The following is a 12,500-nucleotide window of genomic DNA, read 5'->3' as shown; positions in this document are numbered from 1 at the left end:
AGAGGTGTCATGTTCTCGATGAGACTAAACAGTCTTTACAGTTTTGTACTTTAATGAGTATAGTAGGTGCATCTTACATGATACCAGCACTAGAGAGGTAGCCACAGTATATTCATCATTTTCATCACCGTTTAACATCCATTTTCTATGCTAGCACAAGTCAAATGGTTTGACAGGGTTTGGCAATTCACAATGCTGCGTCAAGCTCCACTGTCAGCTTTGGCATGTTTTCTACAGCTGGATGCCCTTCCTAATGCCAAACACTTTGCAGTGTTTTTCTGGGTGCTTTGTACATATATTAATGAGGTTTCCAAATAAGTTGCAAGACAGAAAAGAGTATGTTATATGTTATTCTTTATATTACTGTCTGACATGTGTTGGGATGAATTTTCAAAAATCTCAACATCTTCATATTGCTGAAGCAATTTTTTTTTTTTTACAGCTGAATACGTTTTCTATTAGCCATCAATCTTGGAAAAGCAGCTGAACCTGTTTGTCTATCAATGAAACTGAGGAAAGCAGAATTATAGGACTTTGGTTCAGGGACATAATATAATAGTTATACAGTAATCCCTTGACTATCATGGGTGTTACATTCCAAAACCACCCACAGAAATGATTAAAATCTAAAAAAATATAAATACCTATCAGCCACAGAAACCCGCGATATACTGAGGAGTCTGTGATATAATTTTATATATATTAGCCAGAAAAATACTCAATGTACTGAGTGCGCGACAGGTGGACTGTGATATGGTGAGGAATTACTGTAGTAGTATAGTTTGAACTTCTAATCATGTAATCAATAATAATAATCATGTAATAATAGTGTAATAATAATATAATCATAGTCATTGATCTCCTAAACAGATTGATGTGTGCTTGGTGACATTTTAAAAAATCTATTTTATTATATTTTTTCATTGGTAAAATAGGCATAGGCATAACTGTGTGGTTAAGAAGCTTGCTTCCCAACCACTTAGTTCCAAGTTCAGTCATACTGCGAGGTACCTTGGGCAAATATCTTCTGTTATAGCCCTGGGCCAATCAAAGCCTTCTGAGTGAGTTTCAGTTGATGGAAACTGAAAGAAGCCCATCATGTACGAGTTTGTTGCAAAAGAGTGTCATCATCATATAGGCAGTGTCCTTTATTTCTAATCTTCCTTGAAAACGTGTCCAGCCACTGGTAAATATTATTTTACTTGAAAGGTTGGCATCAGGAAGGGCATCCAGCCATAGAAAGTCTGCCTCGATATATTCTGTCAAACCCAAGCAAGCCTGGAAAAGTGGACATTTAACAATGATGAGAACAAATGGTACAACACTGACACACATTGAGGTGTTGGAACCCTGCTGAAATAATGGTTCATCTGTTTAATTGAAGCTTCAAAGCATGTTTGTAGATATGGAAACTGATGATGAACAGAGGAGCTTTTCTATCCTGCCATAGGCTGGTATATATAAAATCAAGTATCGGAAGTTTAGTCAATGTGTTCACACAACGTACTTCACGAGACTACCAAAACGCTCTCCCTTTCTCCCGACTACTACCGACCTCTACTCTTTATAAGAGTTCAGCTTGTCCATTCTCCACTTGGCCAGGGGTGTCAATGACTCTCGACACAACAGGAGCAAACCCTTTAAAACATGTTTTATAAAACAGAAAAAGATGTGAATCAACAATTTTAAAAAAAAAACATTTTCTATCAGATCAATAATTAATTAACCTTCTCTTCTTTTACTGGTTAGAGATTTTAGAATGTGGCTATGCTATTGCACAACTTTCAAAGGTTTTAGTCATTTACATTGAACCCAGTACTTATTTCAATCTGTTATTTATTTCATTGATTACTGTTTATTGAAGCGCAAAGTTTCACATAATGGGATACAATTTAACATAAAATGTGAAATTTTGTCTGATATTTCTTTTTTGCAGCTAAAGTTCTCTCTGAGTTGGGTCTGAACTTGACCAATAAGTCAGAAACTTACAGTGACCAAACTCTAAAATATATATTTCTTTTGAACAACTATAATTATATTATCAAATCCCTCAAGACGTAAGTGGTTATCTTTTTTTATGTTTTCTGTAAGGTCATTTTTAGTAGTTATTATTTCAGCAGTACAAGAAAAGTTCTTTTAGGAATTATGTTTCACTGAATAACTTATGTGAATAACTACTAGCTTTGTTTGATTTTGTTTAGCATCATCTTTTGTAATATGATTAGTATTGTGTATGACAACTGAAAGTGTAATAACTTAAAGCTGTCTCAAGCTTTTTTAAATGTGTTGCTTTACTTTTTGCATTCATTTAAAGATCTGTTTTGCAGTTACAGATACATTGTTGGTACTAGCATAGCTAGGGGTGGTCCATCCCAGGCAGCACTTTTGGGTCTGCTGTAGGCAGTATGTATTTTTTGTGGGATCCGGGGGCAGCAAATGGAAGGGCTACCCCAGGTGGCACACACTCTGGTTACTCTAGTGATTGTTGGCTAATTTTCATCAACAGTTATTCATTTGTTCATTTTACATCAATTTTTCCTTGCTGGAATAGGTTAAATGAATGCATATTATCAAGGCATTGTTTTACAAACAGATGCCACTTCTCTCATCAATTCTTGCCTATTTTTTAAATAAAGAATATTTTCTATCAACACTTACCACCTAGGGTCTCTACAAGTTCTTGTAGCTTAGGACTGCACCTCATCTAAATCCAGTCCTGAGTTTTAGGTAGTAATTCTTAAATTGATTTTCATGATTCGTTGCAGATCTGGTCTTTTGGACTTTATTCATTTGTGGAATAAAGATGTTGGCACATTCTATGACAATAACATCACTGAACAAAAGAAAAATTATTCTCAAAGGTATAATTTTCTCTAGTTTTAATTTTCTTAAGCATATTATTCATCTTGTGAAACATTTTGTTACTATTTTACACATGTTTTAAGTGGGGAGGTACTACTGATTTAGGCATTTGCATGTAGCATCAGAAACTTAAATAGAGAAAAGAGCTAAGTAGACAAAGTTTCATACTATCAGATCATGACTTGTGTGTTCATTGTGTTCATATACCACTACTGATTTTTTGTTTTGTTTTACAGGATATCAGTTTATTAGATATTATAAGTTATGTGAATAGCCACTAGCTTTGACTTTGTTTAACCTCATTTTTATGATCAATATTGTGTATGACTACTGAAAGTGTAATAACTAAAAGCTGACTAAAGCTTTTATAAATGTGTATAGTTAATTTTTTTTATTCATTTGAAGATTAATTTTGCAGCTCCAGACACACTGTTGGCTAAGCTTTTATAAATGTGATGAGTTCAGTTTCCCTAAAAGAAATATATGTACCAGACTATCTGGTACATTTAATAACTTACAATAGCTTTGGCAGTTGATTAAGAGAATTGTTAAAGCATCAGATAAAATGTCTTGTGGTATTTATTTAGTTCCAGCTCTTTGCAGTCTGTTAAATCATCCTGCAATTAACTTTACCTTTCATCTCTTCAAATGTAATAAAATAAAGTCAAGTACTGATGCAATTTGCTCAACTGATACTGATGTCTTCCCAGTTTCTTCAAGTAAGAGACTATAGCTAAGAATTTCTAATGAATCTTATCCTGTTAGCATTGCTTCTACTTTGAGAGCAGACAAGGATATAAACCTCAATGGCCACAAGATTCTTGTGAATGGTAATGGCTCTAAGTGGTTATTAACTTTGAAAAACATGATAGAACAATGCTTCACCGATGCTGCAATTAATGGCCTGTGTACCATGTCAATCATTGTACCTAATATAAAGTTGATAGAATAAAGAAGTGTGCTATCCAGGTAATCTCTCACTAGCTTTGTGCTAAAGAGGTTTGGGGTTCAGTGGAAGTCCTTTGCACCCATCAGCTTCATTAATGGATTTTTCAGTTAAACTTTAGTACAAACTATAGCTAGAGAGACTGTGGTGTCTGAGATTGACTTAGAGGAGCAGTACCAAACACTAAATGCTTTATAAATGTACCTTTACAAGTGAGATACATAACAAAAGGTTTTGTTCTTTTTTCATCATTATCATTATTTAATATCTATCTTTCATGCTGGCATGAGTTGAATGGTTTGACAGGAGCTGGCAAGCCAGAGGACTGCATCAGATTTCACTGTCTGTTTTAGCATGGGTTTTGTGGCTGGATGCCCTTCCTAATGCCAACCATGTTACAAAGTGGACTGGATGCTTTTGGGGGTATACTATGCTGAAAATTGTTACAGAATCTTTAATTGATTTAAAAATAATTTTAAAAAATATTTTCTCCACTTTATGTTTTACATTATTACTGGATTTTTAAAGTTTATTTTCTTTGTTTTTAGTTGGAGCCGAGTTCTACATTATATTTTGGAAGTTCACAAACCAATTTCTGTTCAACGAGCACAGCAACCAGAACTAGCTAAGGTAATTCATAGTCATTACTAATAATTTGTGTCATTAAACTTGAGAAAGCCTTAAAATGTTTTCTCACTATTGATGTTTTGTTGTTTTGTCCATGTCTAATGACAATCAATATAAATATATTCATGCCTGGCCAAAATATAACAGTTTTAATATGAAAATACCTTAAGGTAGCAAGTTGGTAGAACCATTTGCATGCCAGACAAAATACTTAGTGGCATTTCATATGTCTTCACTTTCTGAGTTCAAGTTCCATTGAGGTCAACTATGTCTTTTGTCCTTTAGGGGTTGATAAAGTTAGTACCAGTCAAGTATTAGGGTTGATGTAATCATCTTTACCCTTCCCTCAAAAACTGCGGCCCTGTACCAAAATTTGAAATTAATATTAAAATACCTTGTTGTCATGGAGCTGGAACATTTTTATTATATTTTATTGGAGAAGAATGATTTTAAAAATCTTGTTTATCATTTTCATTCCAGTGGTGATATTTGTCACTTATTTAATAAAGAAACACGTGCACATACATTGTAGTCTGACTTCTTTGTGCTTGGTTAATAAATATTTTGGAATTACTCTATAATAGATTTTTGTTAAGTTTCTGTGAAAAACTGAAAAATATGGCACAAGCATACATAAAACATAAAACACAGTTTCTCACAGTATTAAATTTTTATTTTCATTTTTAATCATGTAATTAATTCATTTATAATTCATTTCAGCTAAAAGATAAAGAAAGACAAAATATTAAAGATAAGTTTACTGTAAGTACATTTATTTTTCAAAATATTTATCTTTGCAGTTGGTGAACTGATTCCTATATTTGTTTTTAAAAAAGGGTTGCATATATTTCCACATATATTTTATGATTTTCCACTTTAGTATTGGTTTTTAAGTGGCTTTACAATTTTTATGTTTTTAAAATATGTTCACTGAGATCAACATAAAGTTGGATAAATCAACTGGAGTTGAAGGTTATTTTTCCAATTAATTTCTGTAGCATTCAGATTATTCTGTCAAACAGAATGCTTATTTATTCTAATGTCTGTCACTTTGTTTTAAATTTATCATACATTATCTTGTAGCTTCAAGATTTCAGTGACGTGTTTGTTTACTTTTAGAATGACTTTGCTGGTTAGTTATGAGAGGTCTGATCTGGTCAGTTTGAACACAAAATATGTAGAATATTTGGGCCTGATGTGGCTGGTTTGAATGCTAAAGGGTTAAAAAAATGACAAAGTCAAAAAAGATGTAACTCAAAACAGCATTAAGCTGAGATATGCTTGTATTTCCATATTTATTCATGCACTTCATTTTGACAAGTTGGAAGGTAGAAAACCAATTAAGAGAACCTTCTAAAACCAGGAGACTGATCAGTAACAGTGAAATACAAGCATGAAGTGATTAGTTGGGAAAATATTACAACAGAGAAAATAACATTTTTTAATTAAATCTTGTATTTTCATTTCTTCATTGCTAACAACTTAAACAAATTTGAAGTGGTACAAAGGAACATACTCTATTTGATATCCAAGCTGTCTTGATTACAAATGTCTATAATTGAATTTTTTAATTTCTTTAATTAGAATTACTACATTTACACATTTCAGTAAATTCTTTTAAATAATCCATGTTTTTCCTACTTCCCAGTCTTTTATTCATAAATAAAGAAATCTATTTGTAATTGAGTATTCATGTATAAATACACACACACACACGTGTTATCTGTGTTTGTGTGTGTGTGTGTATAAGTTTACTATGTAACTCAAAGCAGTACTTTATTACTGTCTTCAAAATTTACTTCAAATTTTCTTTTCTAGGGTTTCAACAAAGAATTAGAAGAGATTTACCGCATTCAAAAAAGCTATGCTATTCCAGACCTCGATTTAAGACAGTCATTAAAGAAAGAAAACAAAGATTACATCCTTCCAATGTACCAAATGTTTCGAGACAAATATACTCAGTTGAACTTCACAAAAAATCCTGATAAATATATCAAATACTCCGTAGAAGATGTTGGCAAAATGATCGATAAATTTTTTGACGCATCTGCTTAACTTAGATTACATACTTTCATCAAGTATTTTTGTTTCTTTATATTAGCATGACTCGACATACTCTCACTACAGATAATGCTACAAAATCTCAGGCCAAGAAGGTTGCTGTCTCATTAAAGTGCTGAGTATATTAATGTTTGATTGCATTTCTAGAGACTCTGTGTTTAGCAAGATATTGAACAGAACCATTTGATGACCAGAAGAACTCTTGCAAAGTGCTTTGGAATTTTTGTCATTTGTTAGTTGTTATGATTATTTCATTTTAAATTAAGCTTTAATTTTGCTTATTATTTAAATGAATTACGTATTTAATAAAATAATATTTATGATTCCTTTCTGAATATAACTTTAAAGAAAAAAATTGTCTTTTAATTTCCATTCTTTCTAATTTTATCAATTCTTTCCATTAAAAAAAAATTAATTACACCTCATCACTCCCATGACTGTTAATTATAATGTGCATATGCTATCCCAACAGTTAGTAAACCACCTTATGGCTCTTATTTAGAACTTAGTGAACATGAATAGTAAAAAAAAGTGATGTGTGGTTAAGAAATCTGCAAATTACTTGCTTTCGGGTTCAATTCCACTGCACAGCAACTTGAGCAAGTGTCTTGTATGGTAACCCTGGGCTTACCAATGCCTTGTGAGTGAATTTAGCAGAAGGAAACTATGTGGAAGCTCATTTTGTGTCTACATATATATAAAGAGATAGATGGTTATATAAAGTACCCCTGTTGTCATCACATAGAAGTGCTTGTGCTGGTGCCACATTAAAAGCACCCAGTGCACACTGTAAAGTGGTTGGTATTATGAAGGGCATCCACCCATAGAACCTGGTGCATCTCTCCAGATTGCCAACTTTGGTCAAACTGTCCAACCCATACCAGCATGGAAAACGGTCGTTAAAGGATGATGACGATATAAATACTCATATGTATGTCCAGCGGCATTCAAACGAGATCGTTGCCAGTGCCGCTGGACTGGCTCCTGTGCAGGTGGCGTGTAAAATACACCATTTTGAGCGTGGCCGTTGCCAGTACCGCCTGACTGGCCTTCATGCCGGTGGCACGTAAAAGCACCCACTACACTCTCTGAGTAGTTGGCATTAGGAAGGGCATCCAGCTGTAGAATCTCTGCCAAATCAGATTGGAGCCTGGTGTAGCCATCTGGTTCACCAGTCCTCAGTCAAATCATTCAACCTCTCTTGTATTGGTGCCATAATAAAATGTACTTTGTACTCTGTGAAGTTATTCATGGGAGAAAGAGCACCCAGCCATAGAAACTATAGAGAGCTTAAAGGGAATTGAACCCTTAGAAAACGGGATGATATGAAAACTAACTTCACGAAGGTAACTAAGGCCCATATTCTCCAGATCTGAACTAATGTATGTGTGTACTCACACACACACAGGTACGTACGTTTATATGAGTGCCTGTATGTTTGTTTTCAGCTGCAACTGCTCATTCAAAAGTGTGGAACACAGTGTTGTCAGTTTCTCCTGTCAACAAATTGTCTGAGCACTTCATGTATTTGAAGCCAGGTGGAATAAATTCTCTCTTACTTAGAAAAAAGATAAGAGCTACGAAGGGCAACTGTCTGTAAAACAACGACTCCAATAATATATTCATCCAAGAAGTTTGCTTCCTAACCACATGGTTTTACAATCAGTCCCACATGGTACCTTGGGTAAGTATTTTCTACTATAGCCTCAGGCCAGCCAAAGCCTTGTGCTGGACTTAGTAAAAGGAAACACAAAAAGCCTGGTGTGTGTGTGTGTGAATTATATATATATATATAATACATTAAAAGTCCATATGAATCTTGCTTCCTTGCTTGCAATATTACTTAGCCAAACTAGCGCATAATGGGAAAATACTATGAATTAATTTTACACTGAAATGTTAATAGGAACAAAATGAAACAAGTTTCACATAAATCAAGAAAGTGCTTTTCAAGATATTAGACATTTTCGGGGTATAAATACCAAAAATGTTGCTTAATGGGAAAATAATCTTCATCCTGAAAGGGAAGAAACTCTTACCTTTCAATTAAACAGTGAGTTGACAGCAAAAAAAATACGATTTTTTTTTTTGCAGTAAATGTTTCTATTTTCGCTTTTGTTAATCATTTAGAAATATTTTTAAGTGAATGTGATCTCAAAAATGTAAGTTGTTTGTACAGTAAGTATTTATATTTTAGCTTTCTTTAATCAGACAATATTTTAATGTTTTTTAAAAATTATTTGCACCTGAATACCATTACAAAAATTTTTTTTGGCATATTTAAAGAATATTCTAAAGTGAAAATTACTTTAAAAATACAGTAAATTTTTCGTAAAAGACCCATTTGTAACCTCAGTGTGAAATAATTTTTTCAAGTGCATTCAAAGTATTTGGCTACTATTTCTAGCATGCCCTGCTACCACGTAACAGTTATTTGCCATAAAGGACCCAAAATACCTGTTATGTGGAAGCATGACTTGCAAGAAATAGCAGCCAAATCTTTCCTTTTCTGGAGCCATTTAGACATAATTTCAAAGTCACATTCGTTGAAAGCATGCAAAATAACCTGGAAACGAAAAAAACCCATGAAACAAAACTCTGTTGTTAGGAAACTCAGTTTCCCGGTGACCCAATGGGTCATGGGTAGTCTAGTATTACATTAAAAATGAACTTCAATCTTGCTTGCTTGCTTACAATGTTACACAGCCAAACAGGCGCATAATAGGAAAATAGTTTGAAATGTGAATGCAAATGGAATAAAACAAGTTTCACATAAATCAGACCAGTGGTCATTGAGATATTCGGAGTTTTGGGGGTATAAATACCCAAAACTGCATAATGGGAAAATACTCCAAAAATAACCCTGAGAGGGAAGAAACTAACCTTTCCATTAGACACATTATAATAGGTAAAATATTTTAAAGTGAAAATGACTTTAAAAATACAATAAATATTTAGTAAAAGACCCATTCATAACCTCAGTGTGAAATAGTTTTTTTCCATAGGTTTCTTTCGAGTGCATTCAACGTATCTCACCTCCAAAGATTTGGCTGCTATTTCTAGCATGCCCTGCTACTGCATAACAGCTATTTACAATAAAGGACCCAAATACTTGTTACATTGTAGCAGGGTATGTAAGAAATAGCAGCCAAAATCTTTCTTTTTCTGGGGAAAGCAGCCATTTACTGCATGATTTCAATGTCACATTTGTTGAAAGCATGCAAAATGACCTGGAACAGGAAACAAAACTCCGTTGATGGGAAACTCAAACTTTCCAGGTACCTTGAATTACTGGTGACCCACTGAGTCATGGGTAGTCTAGTATATATATTCTTTTATTTGGTTGTCATTTTGACTGCAGCCATGCAGGAGCACTGCCTTTAGTTAAACAAATCGACTCCAGGACTTATTCTTTGTCAGCCTAGTACTTATTCTATCGATATGACGATAGAAAATCTGCCTCAATAAACTCTGTCCAACTCCTGCAAGCATGGAAAACTAGACATAAAAATGATGATGATGGCAAATGATATTTATGTATATATGGTTCAAATTTATAGAAAAAGAAAGACGACAGGTGAAGGAACAATAAGCAAGTGTATTAGTTTGATGCTGGGGGAAAAATGAAAAAATCTTTTGTTTCAAGACTATGCTCTTCAACAGAAAGAAATAAGAGGAACGTATGGAGTTCAGAAAGTTCAAAAGTCAAGGTAGATTAGAGCGATTTACATAAACAAAAATAAACCAGTGAGATCCATGAAGGTAGAGTCCAAAAGAGTACGAAGATCCAGTGGTATTCCAGGTAGAGTGCTGGTATGTAGATGAGGAGAGGTGCTGAAAGGTCTGGAAGTGGTTAAGATATGCAAGTCCAAGAGAGTGGGCAGTTCAGTCAGGATGTGTGTGTGTGTGTGTACATAATGTATAAGATAAGATGTCTTCATGTGCTTTTGTATGCTGATGAATGTGTTCTTGTCATAGAACTTTTCCTGGTTGGTTGATTAATTTCTGTGCAAACTATCTTGTCCATATAACCATGGGAAAATTAATATAAAATAGTATGAAATAATATTCACATATATAGAGGATTATATATTTTTGATACATGTATTTAAAGACATTTAATATAGAGAAAAATTGACATGTTCATAAGACATACAGTATTGTATTCATTTCTTTGTTCCTTTGTAATATATATTTGCATCAAATTTTTCATTATACATCTTTAGCTTGTTCACTCAATCAGCCTTTCCAAACATATTCACCAGACATTATTTACATTTGACAGATATTTGTCCTCATCTTGTTTGTTGTTAACACATTTCAGCTGATATACCCTCCAGTCTTCATCAGGTGTCTTGGGAAATTTGCCACTACACAATATGCCCACGGGCATATGGTGTCGTGGTTAAGAGGGCAGGCTATTAACCCCAAGATTCCAAGTTCGATTCCAGGCAGTGATCTGAATAATAATAATAATAATAAAAACATCGGAAAATACCTTAGGAATGAGAACCCAGGTTCGAAATTTCCCCAAGATACCTGATGAAGGCTGGAGGGTATATCAGCCAAAACATGGTAACAACAAAGATGAGGTCAAATATCCGACAAATGTAAATAATGTACATAATTCCTCATCTCTTAAATATAGTATTATATTCACCAGAGTAGTTTAATTTTTGCTATTCTATAAATTGCCTTAATTCTAACAGAAAACTAATTTGAAATTTAACCTATTCAATTCATTTTGTATTTCATGAGTAATTTTAGTCTCTCTTCCTTCTCTTGATGACAATGTTTTTAAATTTGTCTAGTTTATGTTTGTTAGTCCAATCAATACAATTAAGACTTTGGAAACCAGAAATCATACAACGAGGATGCAAGAGGATTGGCAGTATCCTACCATGGTTGTCATTTAAGAGTTCATGATATTCATGTTTAGTAATGTCAGTTATTGTGTCTGAAATTAAAACACAAATGAATAACGCTTTATCTTTAAGTTTTTGTAAATGTTCAGGTCGTTTAAATGATGTACCTCCAACATATTCCTCCAGTTCAATATTGAGAGGTTTTTCATCATTTAGTTCAATTTTTAGCAATTCATTTTGTATGTTTTTGACTTCATCTTCATCTTTTTCACAATAGACTATAATGCAATCATATTTGTTACTCTTATCACCTTCAGGAACGCCAGTCATATTTGTGCATTCGAACGTTTTGGTTTTACTGAAAACAAGAGAAAAATCTTTAAAGAAATTAAGAATAACATAATTGCATAATTCTTTGTTGTTAATATGTTTAATAAACATGTATTGAGTCACAGCTGACTAAATCAATAAGGTATTGGCCTCCAGGTCTAAAGGTGAGGGTTTAAGACATTTTTTTCTGTTTATGTTCTAAATAAGTGCCATAAGGTGGTTTACTTATAAGTAATGCATTCTCTGTTAGCTTACCAAACTAGGCTCAAAACCTTGTTCTTTACAACACTCCAAAAAAACACAAAATCCATTGGTGAATGTGGAGGCCATTTGATGCTACCCCGTCTTCCAAACCAATGCTGTGAAAAGCTTGGTTAAGGTAGTCTCTTACAGTCAACTGAAAAAGGAGCTTGACAAAATTAACTAAATTAGCATAGAATAATGGTTTCATGTTTCTTTTATACTTAAGATCAGAACTGATAATATATGAATGCAAAAGAGATTGTTGAATAACTGAAAACCTACTTTTGGGCCACCCTGTATGTATATATATATATATATATATGTAAGTATCTTGAGAGAAAAGCTGAACATTAGAAGCATCAGTTGTGGTGTGCAAGAGAGACGATTGCGCTGGTATGGACATGTGGTGAGAATGGATGAGGATAGCTGCGTGAAAAAGTGCCACACCCTAACAGTTGAGGGAACCCGTGGAAGAGGTAGGCCCAGGAAGACCTGGGCTGAGGTGGTGAGGCAAGACCTTCGTACATTGGGCCTCACCGAGGCGATGACTACTGACCGAGACCTTT

At 33.8% G+C, this 12,500-nt stretch overlaps 2 protein-coding genes across 5 annotated transcripts in view; one reads left to right on the top strand and one right to left on the bottom strand.

The window, feature by feature from the left end:
- LOC106880738 (exocyst complex component 7) overlaps positions 1 to 6,821 on the top strand; it is a 32,209-nt gene extending 25,388 nt beyond the window's left edge. For both annotated transcript variants that reach the window (XM_014930821.2, XM_014930822.2), the window contains 5 exons: positions 1,937 to 2,057; positions 2,766 to 2,861; positions 4,357 to 4,438; positions 5,156 to 5,197; positions 6,254 to 6,821. In XM_014930821.2, the coding sequence (XP_014786307.1) occupies positions 1,937 to 2,057; positions 2,766 to 2,861; positions 4,357 to 4,438; positions 5,156 to 5,197; positions 6,254 to 6,490 (578 nt within the window). In that variant the 3' untranslated portion in view covers positions 6,491 to 6,821. The remainder of the gene's footprint in view (positions 1 to 1,936; positions 2,058 to 2,765; positions 2,862 to 4,356; positions 4,439 to 5,155; positions 5,198 to 6,253) is intronic.
- Positions 6,822 to 10,074: 3,253 nt separating this feature from the next.
- Positions 10,075 to 12,500, bottom strand: part of LOC106880740 (uncharacterized) — a 19,464-nt gene continuing 17,038 nt past the window's right edge. For 2 of the 3 annotated variants that reach the window (XR_008264385.1, XM_014930830.2), the window contains exon 2: positions 10,075 to 11,719. Coding sequence is in view for 2 of the 3 variants with exons in the window: in XM_014930830.2 (XP_014786316.1) it covers positions 11,260 to 11,719 (460 nt within the window). In the remaining variant the exon portion in view is untranslated. Of the gene's footprint in view, positions 11,720 to 11,946; positions 12,126 to 12,500 lie in introns of those variants that run through there. The other variant, XM_014930831.2, reaches the window with a different exon arrangement.

The sequence above is a fragment of the Octopus bimaculoides genome, chromosome 6, assembly GCF_001194135.2.
Source record: "Octopus bimaculoides isolate UCB-OBI-ISO-001 chromosome 6, ASM119413v2, whole genome shotgun sequence".
Lineage (NCBI taxonomy): Eukaryota > Metazoa > Mollusca > Cephalopoda > Octopoda > Octopodidae > Octopus > Octopus bimaculoides.
This window is presented reverse-complemented; position numbering and strand designations above follow the sequence as displayed.